The sequence below is a fragment of the Anoplopoma fimbria genome, chromosome 24, assembly GCF_027596085.1.
Source record: "Anoplopoma fimbria isolate UVic2021 breed Golden Eagle Sablefish chromosome 24, Afim_UVic_2022, whole genome shotgun sequence".
Classification (NCBI taxonomy): domain Eukaryota; kingdom Metazoa; phylum Chordata; class Actinopteri; order Perciformes; family Anoplopomatidae; genus Anoplopoma; species Anoplopoma fimbria.
This window is the reverse complement of record NC_072472.1, coordinates 18,802,828-18,822,595: the sequence shown is the minus strand read 5'-3', so window position 1 is coordinate 18,822,595 and position 19,768 is coordinate 18,802,828. Positions and strand designations below refer to the sequence as shown.

At 39.5% G+C, this 19,768-nt stretch overlaps 2 protein-coding genes across 11 annotated transcripts; one reads left to right on the top strand and one right to left on the bottom strand.

The window, feature by feature from the left end:
• Nucleotides 1-1,654: 1,654 nt before the first annotated feature.
• tmlhe (trimethyllysine hydroxylase, epsilon) lies at nt 1,655-9,459 on the bottom strand. 4 transcript variants are annotated; one of them, XM_054625360.1, is made up of 8 exons: nt 9,408-9,459; nt 5,670-5,833; nt 5,416-5,592; nt 4,112-4,391; nt 3,820-3,939; nt 3,382-3,618; nt 2,922-3,060; nt 1,655-2,733 (listed from the first exon to the last, which is right to left on the bottom strand). In XM_054625360.1, the coding sequence occupies exons 2-8, from the start codon at nt 5,830-5,832 to the stop codon at nt 2,602-2,604; spliced, it is 1,248 nt and encodes a 415-aa protein (XP_054481335.1). In that variant the 5' UTR covers nt 5,833; nt 9,408-9,459; the 3' UTR covers nt 1,655-2,601. The 4 variants fall into 4 exon arrangements, with proteins under 4 accessions (XP_054481335.1, XP_054481334.1, XP_054481332.1 ...); XM_054625359.1 differs by lacking the exon at nt 9,408-9,459 and adding an exon at nt 9,096-9,181; XM_054625357.1 differs by lacking the exon at nt 9,408-9,459 and adding an exon at nt 8,997-9,068.
• mpp1 (MAGUK p55 scaffold protein 1) lies at nt 5,829-18,449 on the top strand. Of its 7 annotated transcripts, none has more exons than XM_054625353.1 (13): nt 5,829-5,852; nt 6,444-6,539; nt 12,929-13,057; nt 13,147-13,225; nt 13,668-13,753; nt 13,840-13,908; nt 15,752-15,948; nt 16,089-16,192; nt 16,290-16,370; nt 16,585-16,665; nt 16,761-16,963; nt 17,460-17,534; nt 17,630-18,449. In XM_054625353.1, exons 1-13 carry the CDS (start codon nt 5,844-5,846, stop codon nt 17,804-17,806), a joined length of 1,386 nt encoding a protein of 461 aa, XP_054481328.1. In that variant the 5' UTR covers nt 5,829-5,843; the 3' UTR covers nt 17,807-18,449. The 7 variants fall into 7 exon arrangements, with proteins under 7 accessions (XP_054481328.1, XP_054481331.1, XP_054481326.1 ...); XM_054625351.1 differs by lacking the exon at nt 5,829-5,852 and adding an exon at nt 6,108-6,190 and having other exon boundaries at nt 6,444-6,527; XM_054625350.1 differs by lacking the exon at nt 5,829-5,852 and adding an exon at nt 6,108-6,190.
• Nucleotides 18,450-19,768: the final 1,319 nt, after the last annotated feature.

Below are 19,768 nucleotides of genomic sequence, written 5' to 3'. Positions count from 1 at the left end.
ATTTAACAGGGAGCCAGTGCAGAGAAGCTAATACTGGAGTAATATGATCTCTTTTCTTAGTTTTTGTTAGAACACGTGCTGCAGCATTCTGGATCAACTGTAAAGATCTAAGAGACCTATTAGAGCAGCCTGATAATAAGGAGTTACAGTAATCTAGTCTAGAGGTAACAAATGCATGAACTAGTTTTTCTGCATCGCTTTGAGACAGGATTTGCCTGATTTTCGCAATGTTACGTAAATGAAAAAAGGCTGTCCTTGAGATCTGTTTTATATAAGAGTTAAAAGACAGATCCTGATCAAAGATAACTCCAAGGTTCTTAACGGTAGTGCTGGATGCTAGAGCAATGCCATCTAGAGAAACTATATCGTTAGATAATTGATTTCGAAGGTGATCTGGGCCTAGTAGGATAACTTCTGTTTTTTCAGAGTTTAACATTAAGAAGTTACAGGTCATCCAGGTTTTTATGTCCGTAAGACATGCTTGAAGTTTAGAGAACTGGTTAGTTTCGTCTGGCTTAATCGATATAACTGGGTATCATCTGCATAACAATGAAAGTTTACTGAGTGTTTTCTGATAATATTCCCCAAGGGAAGCATATATAAGGTAAATAAAATAGGTCCAAGAACAGACCCCTGTGGAACTCCGTGACTGACCCTGGTTTTCATCGAGCTTTCATTGTTTACATATACAAACTGAGATCGGTCTGATAAATACGACTTAAACCAGCTAAGTGCGGTTCCTTTAATGCCTATTAGATGCTCCAATCTCTGTAATAGGATTTGGTGATCAATGGTATCAAATGCAGCACTAAGGTCTAGCAATACAAGTACAGAGACAAGTCCTTTGTCTGAAGCTATTAGAAGGTCATTGGTAATTTTCACCAGTGCCGTCTCTGTGCTATGATTCACTCTAAATCCTGACTGAAAATCCTCAAATAAACTATTGTTATGCATAAAGTCACAGAGCTGATTTGCTACTGCTTTCTCAAGGATCTTAGAGAGGAACGGAAGGTTAGATATAGGTCTATAGTTAGCCAACACCTCTGGATCAAGAGTAGGTTTCTTAAGAAGAGGTTTAATTACAGCTAGTTTGAAGGCCTGTGGTACATGGCCCGTTAGTAAAGACAGATTGATAATTTCTAAATTGCTAATTAAAGGTAAAACTTCCTTAAGCAGCCTAGTCGGAATCGGGTCTAAGAGACAGGTGGAAGGTTTAGACTTAGAAATAGTTAAAGTCAATTGTTGAAGGTCGATGGGAGAAAAGCCATCTAAATATATTTCAGGTTCTACAGCTGTGGATCGATCGGTACTGGCTGAGGTCAGTAGATTATACATTTTTTCTCTAATAGTTAGAATCTTATCATTAAAGAAGTTCATGAAGTCACTACTACTCAGGTTTATAGGAATACACGGCTCAACAGAGCTGTGACTCTCTGTCAGCCTGGCTACAGTGCTGAAGAGAACCCTAGGGTTGTTCTTATTTTTCTCTATTAATGCTGAATAATAGGCTGCTCTAGCATTACGGAGTGCCTTCTTATATATTTTAAGACTGTCTCACCAGACTATTAACAACAGCAAATGAGTTATAGACATTACTTACATAACATTTCCTTTATTTATTCCCACATGGATAAAAGCAAATATTAAACAGCTCCTTCTATCCATACATTGGCTACCCCTCTGGCCTCTGCCAATGCTAAGCTAGTGTCCACAAATGTATTGCAAATGATTATACATTTGAAAAGAAACATTGTAAATGAATAAGCATGTCATCAAAAAAAAATTGTATCTAATGACTACATCAGATCAGCAGATAGCAGCTGTGGCGTAGTGGAGAGCAAGGTAGTTCTCCAATCAGAGGGTCGGTGGTTCAATACCCGGCTTCGGCAGTCGATGTGTCCTTGGGCAAGACACTTAACCCCAAGTTGCTCCCGAAGGCTTGCCATCGGTGTGGACTGGATGTTGCATGAACGTTAGTTAGAGTCTGATGGTGGCACCTTGCATGGTAGCCTGTCATCAGTGTGTGAATGGGTGAATGATATGTAATACACTACTGATTGTAAGTCGCTTTGGATAAAAGCGTCTGCTAAATGACTGTAATGTAATGTAACAGTGATTCTTAACTATCAGCCTCGACTATGCTTACTTTTTAAGTGCTTATTAGCTGTAACTTACTGTATTGAGGGAAATATTACAGACCCAGTCCATTCCTTTATTACACCATTTATTGCGATCATATGATTGTATGAGCTCAATAATAACTTATCCATTTCATTTTTTCAAGTGTTATACAGGAGACATTCAAGATTTCAACCACAGTCTGTACCCCATGCTGCCATCTGAAAAGCGTTACAGACGTATTATCTTTCGTAACACCAGACTGAAGAGCTGCATCTTTCTTCAGGCTGTGAGACTCCTGAACTCCTTCTCCCGACTCGTTATAAAAAATAGAGTTGTTCTCTTGTGTAGTATAAAGGGACTGCAACTTGCATTTAGGTGTGCAACTAGAATGTTATTGTTGTTGCATATGGGCAACATATGAACCTTGAACCTATAGGCTAATAGATAAGGCACAGAAGTGAAAGGAGTTCCTGTCCAGGATCAGGCCTGCAGACCGAAGCAGCGTGCGGAGCTGAGGATGTCATCTCTGGTTAAATAGCATCCACAGAGCTGCCTCAGGCCAGTGAAAGACTCCCTCCCATGCATGACACGCCAGTTGTCTATGAAAATTACCTCATGAAGAAAAGACAGGATACAATTCTTAGATCAAACTGAAATACAGTTACATTTGTATATTTAAAAGTTTCCTAAATCTGTAAATTAATTGGTTGAGTTGGGCATTTGGAGAGCTTTTATACATTTTTGCTTCCTGGCTGGGCCGTTTCTGAATGCACCTCCTTTAATAAGAGTAACTTTCTTACTTTCCCTGGAGTCAGTTTCACCCACAGCTCGTTCTCAGGTTTCCTCAGTTCTGTAGTCAGCTCTCGATGTGCCACGTACCATCGCTGAACAAGGTCATGGGGTACTGTGTTTATCACCGATCGGTCATAGTTGTTGTATCTGTTGAGAAAAGATACACCAATCTTGCTGTTGATTTTAATTTAAAAAAACATATCATCATACCTTTAAAACTACAAAACATTCCTTTAAAAACAATATAAAAATAGCAAGAAATGAACTATCAAAACTACAGAGTTTCTCAACAAACTTTAAATGAGGACAAGTTTGCCTTATTAATATATTTACTCAAGGGAAGCCATGAATATTTAATAAAAGGATAAAGCTTTAAGCCTTCATTAAAATCCTAAAATTTCGATTTCTGATAATTCACTACTGCGCAAACATTAGTAAAAATCGCATCAAACTAAAGCGCTGACATACCGGATCAGGTACATTTCATTGTTCCAAGGGTAGACGTTAAGCACAGGGCCGATGCCTGTCATGTGGTTTTGGTGGTTGTCAGAGGTTTCAATGTACTCATGCCTGATCGGCACACGTGCAAGCAGCTCAAAGTTTTCGGGAGACTGCTGGCGCACTTTTTCAGCAGCGTAGAACCCATCTACAAGTAGTGTCCTTCCCCCAGTTCCATCATGCTTGAGACAGTGAAATACCTGGATTCTGCAACAGCAATCAGCGTTATTGAGTTAGAAAATGCAACTTTTCTTGAGCTTCGTTTAAGATATATATTAAAATTAAAATCACTCAGTGTAATGAAAACAGTTGACAGGACATTTGTTTCAATGCTTCACAAACAAAATCCCTTCCTTTCTATCGGGGCCGTGTTGAAATCACATATCAGTTCATCTCTGCTGCACCTACCCACATGGTTCGTGAAAGTAGGAGGTGTCAGTGTGACGGTCCAGGGCAAGCTGGCTGTAAGCAGTGTCTCCTCTTGAAAAATCTGATGTAAAACACCACATTCTTCCATATGTAGTCTCCCTTGTGGATCAGTAACACAAAAACACAAGTAGATTAGGAAGGGGTGAACAGGGTCGAACAGCTTCTGTGCTGCCTGTGAATATTGCCATTGAAAGCAAATCACTAATGCTGAATATAGTTGCATGAAAATGAAATTTGTAGTGCATAAAGTTTCACAGTCAGCACTTAATACCTGATAAGACTGACTCTCTGGGTCACTGCCTCGGTGGCCTCCACTGTAGCTGGGACATCATCTACAAAAGCGATCCCATACAGAAGGTAGTTTTGAAGAAACTTCTTTACTTCATCATCACTGCTCATGAACGTGTCCCATTTGGCGGAGGGTATGTTTGCATTCTTATAGATGTCTGAATCCCAAAGGATGCATGGCTGGACGATGCTCTGCTTCTTTCCTTCATAGCTGTTCTCAGCTAGCCAGCTAAGGCTGTACTTTGACACATGACCTCCAGGCCCTGGGATAGAGAAATTGAATATATTATTATTGGGTACACTTTATTTAAATTGCATGAAATGCAATGCATGACATGGTTATTTCTCATCTTAATCATTTATTTATGAAAGGTTACAGCCTATTTTGGGTAGATCACAGTGTGTATTTGTTTCGTAAAATGCACTTAAGTACACAATATCCTGAAATGATTAGAGAATTTAAATGTATCAAGCATGTTAATAATGTTAAATCTAAGCTCTTATTTTAAAGCCCTTTCCTCTCAAGGGGCCTTGTGTCGTGTGTCATGTGCATGAACAAACTTATGATAAAAAAATAATAACCTTTGCACTGCAGCACATAAGGCCCTTTCTTCATTACCTGACCAAACCCAAAGGATTAACTGACAACACATTGAATCTGCACAAAACACACCCATCACAGAGTGAAAAGTCCACCTCGCCTTTGCATGAGAAGAGAGCTTCTCAAGTCATGTGACAATGCCAATTTGCACTAATGATTCACTCATTTACACTCTTTTGTGTTTTATATGACTGAATATTCCTAGAGACAATAGAGCAATGTATTTGTTCATTGAAAATAAGAGATTGATCTGACCGAAGGTTGCATGTTATAAATGCTTTATTTCATATTTTACAGTTTTATTTCTTGGTGCTTATCTTGTTACTTTCTGTGATGGCCCAGGCAACTCCTTTCAGAGCTGCAATGGAGCATGACAATGTGGTCACATGGTGCATGGTCAGATTAATTGTTTAAAATGTGTTTGCCCAGTATAATGCTCACAGCGAAATATATATGACAGATTGGATGTATACTCAGAAACTCACCTACCACAGTGCAATACAACAAGCTCCCAGGTTTTCTGTGTCAATTAGTTTGGGGGCAATTTGATTTAAAAAAAACATTGAAAATCTGGCCCCAATGGGGCATGTGCCTATTCTGAGGTGCGGAGGAATATGTTTTGACAAGAACTCTTTGCCTGACCTGCCCAGTATTTCCAGATTTTCAGGTGGGTAAAGCTGACTTACAGGTGAGGACGAGATGGCCATCTTGCACAGTTGTATTGTCAGGACGGATGTTGAGATCTATGCTCCCAGTGTCCAGGTTCCGCTGGTTAGTCTTGGAGTTGTATGAAGAGGGGGAGCGGCAGTGATCCCGCAGCCACACGTAGTTAAAACGCATCCGCGTTCCTCCATAGTTCAGCACTGGCGATTTCATATGCAGAAAGTTAACATTGAGTTCTGCCACAAATATGCATGGGTAATAGTGCAATTTAACTCACCGAGACAACCTTCCAGTGACTGAATTGTGGCTGAACCCGCAGCACATGTGCGGATCTGCATCTTGTGTCGCCATGGTAGCTGGGAGTTTGTGAATCCAGACAGCAGTTGCGGCTGAGCCTGTTTGAGCGCAGGTCGCAGTATCCTAGTCAACGTGCCCAGCATCCTGAACAACAATGTGTGATGTAAGAAAAAGTAGAGTTAACCACAAACTTAAAATGACAACCTTCTTCTTTACGCGCAGTCGTAGAACCGACACATCTCCTTCAGCGCTCCACCTCTTTAATACCAGAACAGTTATTTATATGCCGAGATTAATTATCAACCACAGCATGTTTTTTGTACCACAGAAATCGTCAAGCCTAGGTAAGATTTCTGTGGTACAAAAAACAGGAGGTAAGATTGGCGCATGCGTGATTCCCTTAACACCAATACCCGGATGTCCAGCGCATACGGAGCGTGTATGTTGAAAGAGAGCAGAGGCTGTAGTTTGAGGTGCTATTCAACTGTATTCTACTTAGAGGTAGGCTGTTATTTAGCAGATACCCTCGGACATAATAGAAAAAGCACCTGTCAACGCCATATAGTATCATGTGTACGCTACTTGCCCTCACAATCCAATGAGGGGATGCCAAAATATGTGAAGGCCCTTGTTTGCACAATAGATGTGTAGTGTTGTGCTTTCGGGCCCAGACAATGGGACTAACAGGTAGACTCAACAAACAAAGATGTAAAGGATAACCCAGTCTTTGCTTGGTCAAAACTCTGGTTTACAGTCATCAACAAAGACGTGGACATGCAGGCACCGCAAACAAACTGGAAGAGATGAGAAGAGCAGACTGGCTGATAGCAGGAAACAGGTGTGCAGGCAGGTGAGCGACCAGATGACTGCAGGGCTTCTCTAAGGGCATTGTTCGGCTTGGGTGGAAGGGGCTTATCCCCAAATATGTTCCCAGGATCGTATGTTCCCAGCGGGCATAGTGTGGCTCTTACACATTGTAAGAGATTGGTAGGGCTTATCATAGCAGTTCAAAGGGAAATGGACGTTTCAAATGGAGTTTGAATGAATCTGTTCAGCTACTGTGGAGATATCAGTGTCTAAAGTCAAGGAAACCGGCATACCCACATATATGAGGGTATAGGTTTTAATGAGTATTACATCAGCAGGTTATAAACTGTATGTGGTTGATTTTTAACTAGTTGATCTAGGGGAAACGTACATTAAACCCACGGCCTAAACAAATAGGTCTTTTTCACAGCAGACATCTTGTCATAGCAGCAAAATCCCAGATGTTGTTTACACAAACAGTGGTTCTGTTCTCGTCAAGTGTCCCAGTAAGCCATGACAGTGAGACAGCATTCTCAATACCAGGACCCTGAAACTGACGCAGCTGAATTGAATTCAGCCATCATTCATTTTAGTATTTACCCCCATGCTCTTTCTTTCTGTGACAAATCAAAATGTCTCCTATGAAAGAAGCCCCTTAACTGCCCTCATTAAACATGTAACATTGGCTGTGTGGCTTTCCCCTGAAAGTTGTGTGTGCATGTTTTATGATGGTCTTTGTTTTAGATTAGGTGCCCACCTCTTCTAGGAAATACTACAGGAGAGTTGGGATCCTCTGAGGGCAACTAGTGGGCAGAAGGCGAGTAACTGGATGTGACAAGACAGGAGAAACAGAGTAATTAGAGGTTAAATGAGTCTGTGACAGAAGTAGTGTGTGCTGCTCACCTGTGAGCATGAGAGGCCTTTTCTACTATGGAAACCTGACAGCTATTTGAAGCAGAGGTAGCGGTGAAGCTAAAACCATGCTAACCCCATATTCACAAGGAGCTAGGCCTCAGCAGACTCAGCCATGTTAGTGGCTGATGGTTGATAGAAACCTGCATGCTGGCTCCCTCTGGAGTCCTTTCTAGAAATTGTCTGCTTTTAATACACAAATCACCTGGCTGAATACCGCTTTCCTTCTCTCCCAATTTTCCAATGATTTGTTTTGGTGTGCGTCACAATGAAGAGCAGTGGTGCAAAGCTGTCTATGCAGAATCCCTTTGGCCCTGCTGCACACTGGGGTATCCATATAAATCAGGGGAAGTTTAATAGAAGAAGATTTATCATACATAAATCATGATAGACATCCAAACAGAAGTGTGACAATTTCCCGTTAAGATTTGTTAAGAAGTAAGCATCTGTATGAAACTGTTTTTCAGATAAGAGTGATTTCTGCATAAGTAAAGAATGACCTTTTGCATACACCAGACATAAATCATGTGTATTCCCTCTCCTCTGGTGATGCATTGTTTGGCATTCTCTGTATTGAAGTTGAGTTTTTTTTCAGCAATTTCTTTCAGGATCCTAAAGTGCAGTTTGTGTAAATTTAAAATTTGCAAACTGAGGTTCGCTATACAGGAAAAGGGACTGAAACCATCAGGGGAAATAACCAGATCTTTATATGTAAATATGTAACCATGTACTAACGCTCAGGCCCTGTTGTCATTTTTAAATTTACTGTTTTATTTGATGTAACATCTGTACGCAGTAAACAGGGTGTCTGCCAGTGTATTAATAAATCACGTGATCGATGTAGGCTAATTTCCTGTTGATGATTGTTAAAATTAGAAAAACAGAAAAACATACTGAAGTTTGTTTTGTAAAGGACAATCCTACAAGTCAGCTGTTGGAAGGGGATGACCGCCAGTAGCACTCCGTTATTTTGCTTCCCTGTAGCCTGATAGTGCAGCCCTGCTGAGAACGCTGCGGTAATGCCCCATTCAAGTACTGTCGGACATTTGAAGTTTCCGTTTGGTGTCCACGAACTGCTTAAAGTAAGATATATGAAGGTGGATTGTTTATCAGAATGTGACGTTGAGGAGCCATACAACATGATAGCGACAGTTTTGTTTTTTTATCTGTTATTATTATTATTGAATGTTTCTATCATTTGTTGTTGACTATATTTGAATTAGATTGCTTAAAAAAATGCAGCAGATTGTGAAATCAAATTGGGAAAAACGTGAAATAAGCAAGGCAACCAAACAGTCGGCTAATATCAATTTGCAATATTCCTTAGGCTACAGATAACTTAGTATAAGTCTTAATCAATGTATGAATAGATAGCAAGTGTTACACAAGCAATACACGCAATTAAAAACATATATTGCTTAAGTATTATCTAAACCCAGCAGCATAGTAGCCATGAATGTGGGTCTTACAAGAAGAAAAATCTTCATGCATACACGTGCTGTAATCTCACTGAAGAAACAGTTCAATGATCAGGCTAGGATGATAGAAACAACGTGAGTACTAGGATTTAGAAGCTTATAGGGCGCACCTGAAGGCAGCATAAGCCTGCCCCTCTGAGCAGCAGTCGGTTGCATGTTTACTTGCTTTGTCAGCGGTGTCCCCGCAGCAGATAACTCATGCGCCTCACCTGCTGCTGATCAAAACCTTGGACTTTTATCTCAGAGGTTGTCTTATCGCATCGTCAGGGCTCCTTATCGGCAGATTCACCTCTCGCAACGCTTTGCGGCAAGGCCAGCCTCTTGCGGACCTTGAGCGGGGGGGCACACCGGGTTCACAGTATTTTCCAGCTAACGGAACGATGACGTTAAAATCCAATAAAAACGAACCCGCTGTCATACTGGAGTCGGTGAACAGCGTCCGGACAGCCCTCTCCGATCTGTACCTGGAGCAGCTGCTTCAAAACAAACCAAAGTCTGACAAGGTAGGGTGTCGTTTTTACCTCTTTTTTTCTTTCTTTTTTTGACCCCCAGATCTTGGTGTACATGCTTGCTTCCGGGAAGCAGAGAGAGGGGGCACATGACCGATGTTTGTTCCTGGACAAGGTCTCTAAAAATAGAACCAGTCGTGATTCCATAATAGAACATGCAGCAACTGAATTTGGACTGTGAAGCAAAGAACTATACATGTAGATCTTTCCTTTTTAAACACAAATCAGCAGGTCTGTGTGTTGTTAGTGTCCACTGCAGTGCTCAGTCAGCCTTAGTTGGATCTAAGTAGACATTACATTGGCAGTTTCACTTCTGCATTCCACCCAAAACTACATATGGGAATCATTTGACCAATTGGGGAAACGAGGCTGTATGACCTGTCAGACAGTCCATATGTCTAGCTGTGATCATAAGACAATGGTACCTGTGAACTTTGACTGCAGCTACAAGTGCTACTGCTGAAAGCCAGGCAGCTTGTTTACTACATCACACTGTACCCAGGTTGGAATTTAAAGACATGACTTGTTTTTAAATTAAGGCCAGATTATGTTGCGAAACTACTTTTCCATTAAGATGAACAACATGTGTGACCACAGACCAGTTCAGACTGTTTCAACTCTTTTTCTTTAATGACTGAATACCTCTAAGCAAGAATTTGGCAGCCAGTGGAACCTTGGGAACTGTTTGTCCTAAACCTCTTCTCCCTGAATTTGAAAAGTCAGCAGTGAGCTTCTAAGGGGAAATGGAGAAGGGAGGAAACTCCTTTCCCTGACATCAGCAGTTTTACAGTTTAACAGCCTTGAGTTGCAATCTTGGCGACGTGTTCTTCTGCTCGATTCCGTTATGTGAAATCAGGGTCTTTAGGGAAGGTCATGTGGTCCATTTATCATACAGTGCAGACACATGCAGTTTGAAATGTTGCTCATATGGTGGTACGTGAGTGAACATCTGACTTTTTTACTGATCCAAATGGATTCCTTACCTTGAGTTTGGTAATAACATGAATAAATTATGTTTTGTTCTGTATGTTTCGAGCTAAGTAGTGGTCTTCTGCCTTACATGGAGTTGTGCTCGTCTGGAGACTACGCCAAATACTTAAAGACTAACTGTGCATGGGCCCTTCATGGACAGTCATTCATGCATTTCAACTCCACACAACTTGAGCCACACTTCTCGCTGTCATGTTAAAACCAAAACAAGTTTAAGCAAGTCAGGCTTCAAGCAGGTGAGACCTAGCATGGGACGGAGGACTTATTGTCTTGGCTTTCCCTCCCAGCTATTTCTGTACAATCTATCCAAATTCTTCCAATCCTATATAGGTCAAACATTGATCTCCTACTGTGATCCTTCAAGAGTTCAATACTTCGTTGCCTTTTGGCCACAGACCCGCCCTTAATCCCACAGGGAGACATGATTAATAAATACTATTTGTTGGCTTGAAAATACAAATTGTTTACCCAGAAAGAAGAGACGAGAAAGAGACCGATTGTTTTAAAATGCAATCATTCGTATTAGATCATAGTGCTATGTGGAGAAAAGCAGGCAGAACAATAAGGTTGAGATCTTTATGGTGTATTATCTTATCCAGAGAGTGGCTTTCTGGAACGCACTCTCTGTTTGATCTGCATCATATAAAGACAAATTTACCTTTAGTTGAGGGGACTCTGCTCTTTCCTCAATGCATTTTTTGGGGGCTTTCACTCGGCTGTTTGTTTATCCTGTTGCTTCTCCACACCCAAGACTGGCGTTCACGTTTCTGTAGGGGCCTCCTGACCCTGTTTAGCGTAACAAATGTCCACTGTGATTGCAAAACACTGTGACAAAGCAGATGAATACTTTTTAATCATTTGATCTCTTTACACTCTGATGCGAGTGATAGAGCTGGCGGAGCTCACTGTCATGAGAATCCTCATGAGACTCATTTAATTAAAAATGCCTTTCAGTGCCAATCTAAAACTTATTTCATCGGTATATTAGCATTCAGTGGTAAGACATGTTCCCTCTATTTCCTACTGTATGTGATAAGCCTGTTTATATTCTGTTCAGAAAGGTTCAGTTGTTTTGTGCTAAAGCCTTTAGATTGAACCTTTGTCAGTTTCCTTCCTGCTCAGTCCTGAGGATCAGCACTTTGTTGGGAGGACATAAAGTGTCCTGCTCTGTGCCTTGTGGAGAGCTACCTGGTAATCGTGAATATAAGTTGAGCACTTATCCCTGCCTAAAATGGGCACACACAAAGTAGTTTCTATAAATTGGTAAAAATACTAAATGTTAGTATACACACAATTCCTGGTACTTTATCGCACTTTCCTCAAGTTAATTAACGCTGGTCATAAGATGAAGGATATGTGGTTCAACAAAATGACTGTCCAATTTTCTTTGAAGCAGCTTTGAACTGAAAATGAGGTTTTACCATCCGGATTAGGAATAACAAGAAAAACACATTTGGAGTTCAGAGATAGAAATCAGTGCGTGTTCTTTGAGGATGTATTTATTTGTGCGGAATGTAACCGTAGCAAGATTGCTGTACAGACTCCTTTCCTCAGGGGATGTAATTTCATCAGTTCACCATTGGACCCCATCCAAACACTCCCTCTTGGTACTGCACAATCCTGACGGATAACAGCACAAGGCTGGTAAATAACTATCATGTTGCACAAGAAAAGACAACTGCGTGGCTTTCATGACTCCTACATGTAGTCCAGCATTCTTCAATGAACAAATACCAAGTTTTTATTAAAATTAATGAAACTTATAAGTGAAATAAACAAACAGTAGAAATTCCTGCCTGTTTAACACACCATACTGCTGTTACAGAGTGCAGTATTTTTAGGGCTGAGGCTACAGGCGAGGAGGAGGAATGCGATAATGATATTTATTGGTTTATTGTAGTGCTGACGCTGGAAGATAGATAATAACGCTTTTTGCTGAACTAGTGCTGATGTGTCATTTTCATGCAGAACATTTCTCTTCTCTGACGGTGATCTGGACTAGAGTACACCTTTGTTGACGCTATGGAATGAGGACCGACATTCTTCTGGGGATAGGGATTTCCTGCTTTTGAACTCATAATGTTAATGAAAAACAACAGCATGACTCAACAAAGTCAGCCCATTGTCCCTCTTTTGATTCCTATACCAAACTTAGAAAGCTCATTCCAAACACTATAAGAATTAGCTTCCTTACATTAATGCTACTCTTTGATGGGATCACCTGATGAGACTGGTGGTATCCATGACCACATGAACCAGGTGGACCAGATCACTGAACGTGGTTAATGAGGTGTGATTACACACCGGGTTAATTTTCAACCTCGAACATATGTTGAAACTGCAAATGAAACACGGCTGTTGGCACACATTAGCTTCCACTGCAGTTATTGGAAATACCAGTATAGTAATGATCTGATCTGTCCAGATGAATTAACTCTAAATCTTCAGTTCAACTATTTGTTTTTCTTTTCACTTTAAGCTAAATTTATTTCATTCTGTGTGACACAAAACAATATTTGTAATTTCCTTTTTATATTCAACAGGCTTCTATGCAAACCTATGAGAATAAGGGAGCTGAAGTTTACACCAACGGTAGTGCTGGACACATGAAGGGCACAGAACTGACCAGAATGAAGGAAGTAGAATTTGAAAAGAATCCTTCAGAGCCAATGGTATTCCACCTGTCTCTACACACACATTTTACATATTTTTATATTTGTGTCGCTGATTCCTCCTCATTGACTGTGGTCTTTGTCTTCAGGGGGTCACTCTGAAGCTGAACGACAAACAGAGGTGCACTGTGGCCAGAATATTGCACGGGGGCATGATCCATAGACAAGGTAATTAATCAAATATTTATTTGATATCAGTTAGTGAGTGTGCTAGAAGGTTCTCTTCCCAAAAGGTTGATAGTTTGTCCCATGCAAATCTGTATTAGCATTAGCATCTGTATGATAATCTATACAGTATAGATTATAGACCATTCACAAGCCGAGCTGTAGAATAATACTTAAACTATTCAGGTGAAATATATTTTTTTGGGTTTAGATTATGCTGGTATGATTTGAGATTCGGAATGCCACTAAATTTTTAATTGTCAGTAATAATCTATAAAATTTCGACTGCCATAGCGGCCATTTTGATACAAGGCTTTCCTCGTCTTCAGTTGATCTCTCAGGAGAACAAATATTAGTTTAGGAGCTGCTAACACATATTAGGACCATAATCGAGAAAAACAGAAAACTGTTACTATACTTCTCCTGGTTTTCTGCCTCTCTCCAGGGTCTTTACATGAAGGGGATGAAATAGCAGAAATCAATGGGAAAAGTGTGACAAACCAAACTGTAGATCAGCTACAAAAGATTCTCGTAAGTTCATATCTTATCATTTTTCATTTGGCACTAAGGCCTATGCAAATCTTTATGTGAGTTAACCAATATGAGTTCACACACAGAAAGAAACCAGTGGAGTCGTCACAATGAAGATTGTTCCCAACCTGCAGAGTCGATCCCGCGCCTGTGAGGTAATATACATTTACTTTAGGTCTAGTGGTTAATTTTGTGTTTTGCATTTGTCGTCTCCAAACGTCTCGGAAAAAATATTTTTGCATGACCAAGAAAATTAGCGTGACTGTCAAATCCAATGGTAACTTCTAGGGGTGTAATCCACAAAGACGAGTTTGATTGCATTTCTTTCTTTTTGTTCCTCTACAATTTACTTCTTAAAAAGATTTTGTTCTTCGTTAGGTGAATCTCCTGTTAGTCAATGAGCAACCCAGGTGACTATAAAATAAGTTTAAACCTAAAGAACATCACTCGTAATTAGTTTTGCTAGTTTGACTTGAACCACTTTGGTGTTTCATTCTGCCATCTACTGGCCACATCACATTTTCTCTGGCGGCCATTTATGTGCTTCCTATGCACAAAGGATTTGCTGCTGGCTTTATTTAACAACATATAACAATAGTATGTTGCATAATCAAATAATTGTTAATGGCTTTAATTTAATGACCACAGAGAATACATTGCATTCAGTGATGTTACTCTTGTCTTAATACAGTATATCACTGCATTAAGTTCCGACTTTGCTGTGGTCAGTGATGGCAGTCTACTTAAAAGCTTATAGTCCATCAATATGGAGACTTAGTTAATACGCTTTTCATTTTTTAATGCTCAAAGAGCATCATTTTTGGTTACCCAGACCATTCCAGTATGCCCTCTCTTTGTACATAATGTGTTATCACTTTTACTTTGTACAACTATCACTGGAGTAACTTGGGGAAACCAAAAATGTCCATAAACTCTACTAACAATAGTAATATATTACCCTGAGGAGAATTTACATGTGGTCCTGTTCTGATCTTGGACAGTTTAGCAATGGTTTGAACATAAACTTATCTCTCTCTTAAAAATAAGATTACAAATCTGTGATCAGTGGGGTTTTTCACGACAAAGTTCTGAAGAAATGTAGCTTTAGCTTACTCTATTGTATGTTTCTGCAGATCGGCTGCAGGAAGAGGATTGATTATTTAATAAATTAGACCTCACGTCTGGAACTGCGGTTAAATAGTTCATTATCACAATAGGAATCGAGCTGTCCAAGATCATATCATGAACATGTCAATTCTGTTAAAGGGTGGATTTCCCTATTAACCTTAGAATAATCCAAATTAATTTGTTAGAAAGACCCAAATTAATATTTATTAAGCCTTATGTATAGGTGCTGTAGGTCTTTGAAGTCCGACATTTGGTGATTTATACTTGCTCATAATGTGAGGCCCTCATTATGACAATATGGGTGTATTATGTACGCAGTCAGCAGACTGTTAAAGGGCTTCTGTTACGTAGAAAAATACACATAAGAGATTTTAAGCATTAATTTGAGATGCCCCTCTTCTTGATGGCTTAAACATTCAGGAAAAACTACATTTTTAAAATTAAATGAATAGCTTTGCATGAGCTGTCTTAAAAAAACACAGTGTAATTAGTAACTGTCCAACAATTGACTGGCTAAAACAGGCTTTCAGTGTATTACTGAACTGCAGAATACCTGCTTATTTTAAAGCAACTATTCATAAATATAAAAAAATGTCAAGCCCTGTAAGCATCTGGTACAGCAGTATGTAACTGGTGAAAATTCCCCACAACGGATTACATAAAAACTGGAGTAAAGTTTAGCAACAATAAATACTCGCGTACCAGGAACTATTTTCACAGCTGACCTAGATGAATGGAGATTGGACACATTGGTAAGGTCTGCAGATTTATCATTAATGTCCAGTAACACCAAATACACACTGCACGTTTTTATGAGCTCCTTCTTTCCCTCCAAAAAGTGAATACAATATATGTTCTCTTAATCTATAGATGTACATGAGGGCCCAGTTTGACTATGACCCCACCAAGGATGACCTCATCCCGTGCAAAGAGGCAGGTCTCAAGTTTCAAACTGGTGACATCATACAGATAATCAACAAGCAGGATCCAAACTGGTGGCAGGGCAGAGTGGAGAGTGGCGTTGCCGACTTCGCTGGACTGATTCCCTCCCCAGAGCTCCAGGAATGGTAAACAGCCACAACTGTCATACTATCTGACGAAGTATCCTGTCACACTTACCATGACAATGCCAAAGAATGACATGATTTCATAAACCACATCAGCATACAACTGAGTAAAATTGTTCCAATCTCTTTTCCCGCTGCAGGAGGGTTGCAAGTAAAAGCAAGGCCAAAGAGGGCAGCCAGTCCTGCAGCCCATTTGGAAAGAAAAAGAAGTGCAAGGACAAGTACCTGGCTAAACACAGCACGAGTGAGTGTATCACTAGAATCCTGCTTCTTGGACATTTTATTTCCCTCAGTTTTACTTTGGTGTGGGTTGGTCTAAAACAAAATCCCTTCTGTTGCAGTTTTCGACCAGCTGGATGTGATTTCTTATGAGGAGGTTGTTCGACTCCCTGCTTTTAAAAGGAAAACACTGGTGCTTATTGGTAAGATCAGTTACATTACTCATTAGGGGTATCAAATTAATTTCGTCAATCATTTCTGATACACATGTTGTCAACAACATGTTCCACATCTTGCAAATGTACAGAACTCTATTAAAACCTCTTACAAGGTAAAGATAGTTTCTCTGACCGCAAAGATTTAGACATGAAGGTTAATGTCTGACTGAAATGTAATAAAAGATTCTGCGTCTTTTAGGTGCACCTGGAGTGGGAAGAAGCCATATCAAAAATGCACTATTGACCAAATACCCTGAGAAGTTTTCCTACCCTGCACCTCGTGAGTAGACCACCAGACTTTTTTCTTTTTTCTTTCACTAGAATAAACAAGTTTTCCGACTTGTCCTTTGGCTAAGTCTTTAACCTTCTACACAGACACAACCAGACCCCCACGGAAGGAGGAGGAAGATGGACAGGAATATTATTTCATCTCCAATGAAGCCATGACCAAGTGCATCTCTGGAAATGAGCTGCTGGAGTATGGCAGCTTCCAGGGAAATATGTTCGGTACCAAAACTGAGACCATCCAGAAGATCCACGATCAAGAAAAAATCGCCTTACTGGATGTAGAACCACAGGTTAGCATTCACAGGTTTCTTTGGAGACATGTCATGAAATGAATAGTTGAGGGAAACTTTACTATTAATTCAACATTTCCCCAGAGTCAAATAAAGTCAAATGATGTCTTTTTATGCCTATTTTAGCTTTTTTCAAGTATTTTAAATTGCGAGATTAACCTGCATCAAGCAAGTATCAGCTTTTTTGTAGGTTAATAGGGAGTGGAACATTTGAAGTATACTATCCTATTATTCTCATTAAAAATGAATGTGTGAATAAGCAATATATATTCATTAATTAAAATGCTTTTGTAAGTTAGACTTACTATCTGTCTTAAGTGAAGTAAAAGGTTGCCTACATTGAGCTGCAATCAATAAAAATAGCCCCAAAATGTTTTGAAAACAAACACATTAGAATAAAAAATTGTAGGTGAAGTTTGGCCTTTACAAGCTGTTTCCATGCAGTTAATAAGTTTAACAAATGTCTTCTTTTCTTTCCCATCACATTTGAATGCAGACCTTGAAAGTCCTGCTGACTGCTGACTTTGCACCTCTCGTGGTGTTCATCGCTCCGACCAACACAGCTGCCCAGGTGCTAAATCTTTATCTGAATTCACCCGAGTGCTTTGAAACACCACACTCAATCATCCAGCAACTGCTTAACCCTCTGTTTCTTTTGTTTCCTAGACGGAAAACCTGCAGATGATCCAGAAAGAGTCGGACGCCATTTTCACCACATATAGACATTTCTTTGATGTGGTTCTTGTCAACAACGACGTGGATGAAAGCGTTAAAGGTGTGGAGGAGGCCATGGAGCGGGCCATCTCTACTCCACAGTGGGTGCCTGTATCATGGGTGTACTGACCGATGTCTAGCACCAGTTTAATACTGTTCTGTTTGTTAAAAAAGCAGTGCAATATCACTCCTTAGAGTTAGTGATGTCCCAGGTGTGTATGGGTTTATTTTTGGTTCATGTTAATTGTCACTGAGATTTTTTGCACAAACGCATCCCAAAAAAAAGCAATATCTAGAAAGGTTTCTTTTAGAAAGTTGAGAACCTCACCAGGGATGTTTTGTTTGGTTGTTGTGACATTTGTGCTTCAGGATTTTGAGGGGCTTAGGGATAGTTTTGGTGCCGAACACCTTTGTGATTGTTGGAACGTGAGCAAATGCAAAATAGGACCACAACTGTGAATGAAATCCTTCCTTTTTAAATGAAAGGATTTGATCATGCAAAACATTATTTGTGGATTCATTGTCTGTTTTTTTTTTTTTCTTTTTCTCATTAGATTGTGCCATGAAATTGAGATTCTAAAACAGTTTGTTCATACAGTGTGTGTAACTCTATTCAACCATAATGTCTTGTAATCCAAACCTTTCATTCAGTCATTGACAACATCACTTGTCTCATCTCGTCAAAATTGTATATCTCATGGGGTACTGTAAAGGCACTTTTAAACAAAAATAAATTTCCCAGCTCTATTGCAACTGCTTCTTTGACTGTTTTTCATGGGGAAAACCTGTTCTCCAGTACCATCAGGGAAAATAATGACAGTTTTATGTCAGTGGGAAATCTCCAAAGGGCACAAAAATGATTTCAACTAGATCCACATAAAACAGGAAAACACATGGCAGTGTCGATCATGAGCCAAACCACTGCAATATAAAGGGTTGATATCTATCCTATTTTATGATTTGGGATTTGAAGACGTCACGGCTCAAAGCTTTGATTAATTATAGATCAAGACTTGCGTATCAGAGCTGTACAATGTGTCTCAAACACATTACAATTCTTTGCTCATCCACAGTGTGGGAGAAATAGTTACAGGTTATACATGACAATGAATTTGTTCACAGCTTCTATCCATAACACCTTTACACAGTTTTCTGGTATTGTCAGAATTATGACCCTTAATGAAATCAAAATATATCATATGAAAAATACTGTTTTGTGCTCGGTTCATTCTATGTAATTTCATATGTATTAATTTTCTATATTTGTGCTTCTTACACAAATTTGATATTTATAATCTTTTTTTTTTGTCTATATATTCTGCCCTAAAGATCAGGGAAAAAGGGTTCATGAGAACAGTGTCTACTTGGGAAAATATTGATATAACCTCCTAGCTAAGGTAGCTACTTCTACATCTATTTTTAAGAGATTTAAGCAATCAAGCAATCTGTCCTATAGCACCACCATGTGGGTTCTACTGAGTTACCATCACCCTATAAAATATTGTATATTATATATTGAACCTACATCCTTTTTGGGACTGTTGCATTATATATAAATATATCAAAGATGTGTAAAAGATGCAATGTTGCTGCCTCCTCAGAAACTTTCTCATTACATAATCTTTAGCCACAGTAATTGCCACTAACTGCTTCTGTTCTGAGAAAAGATAAAGATTGTTACTCGTGAAAATCCTTAAATTCAGTGCTGCTTCTTTATAAAAGCTTGGTCTGTGACTAAATGTGAGCCAAATGACGTACTTTATCATAAGAATAATACACAAATACATTACAGGAACATCCACATGTACAAGAGTAGAGTATGATAATGCAAAGAATAAAACAAAACAAGAGATTCTACTTTACACTAATCAAGAAAGAAGAAACGATTCCAGGAAACTAAATCTAAAGTATATTTGGTCTGACAAAGGTTCAGTGGTTAGGAGTGGATTTACAAATTTACATGTGATTTCAGCTTGCATAATTCAATTGCACCTACAGAAGGCCAATACAGGAGCTAAGTAAGGTCAAGCAAGGTTTAGTAGGTTAAATATGTAACTGCATGTTTCTGTGATTGGATTTCCAGTGTTAGTT

Excerpts from the sequence above, each read along its gene's own strand:
- tmlhe (XM_054625360.1), bottom strand. The coding sequence starts at position 5,832 with ATGCTGGGCACGTTGACTAGGATACTGCGACCTGCGCTCAAACAGGCT. Across the intron at positions 3,940-4,111 it reads CAGAGAGTCAGTCTTATCAG|GGAGACTACATATGGAAGAA; the intron begins GTATTAAGTGCT and ends CTGATCCACAAG. Across the intron at positions 2,734-2,921 it reads TGAAACTGACTCCAGGGAAA|GTAATTTTCATAGACAACTG; the intron begins GTAAGAAAGTTA and ends TTTCTTCATGAG.
- mpp1 (XM_054625350.1), top strand. The coding sequence starts at position 6,131 with ATGTTGAAAGAGAGCAGAGGCTGTAGTTTGAGGTGCTATTCAACTGTA. Across the intron at positions 6,540-12,928 it reads GGAAACAGGTGTGCAGGCAG|GCTTCTATGCAAACCTATGA; the intron begins GTGAGCGACCAG and ends TATATTCAACAG. Across the intron at positions 16,666-16,760 it reads GTTTTCCTACCCTGCACCTC|ACACAACCAGACCCCCACGG; the intron begins GTGAGTAGACCA and ends CCTTCTACACAG.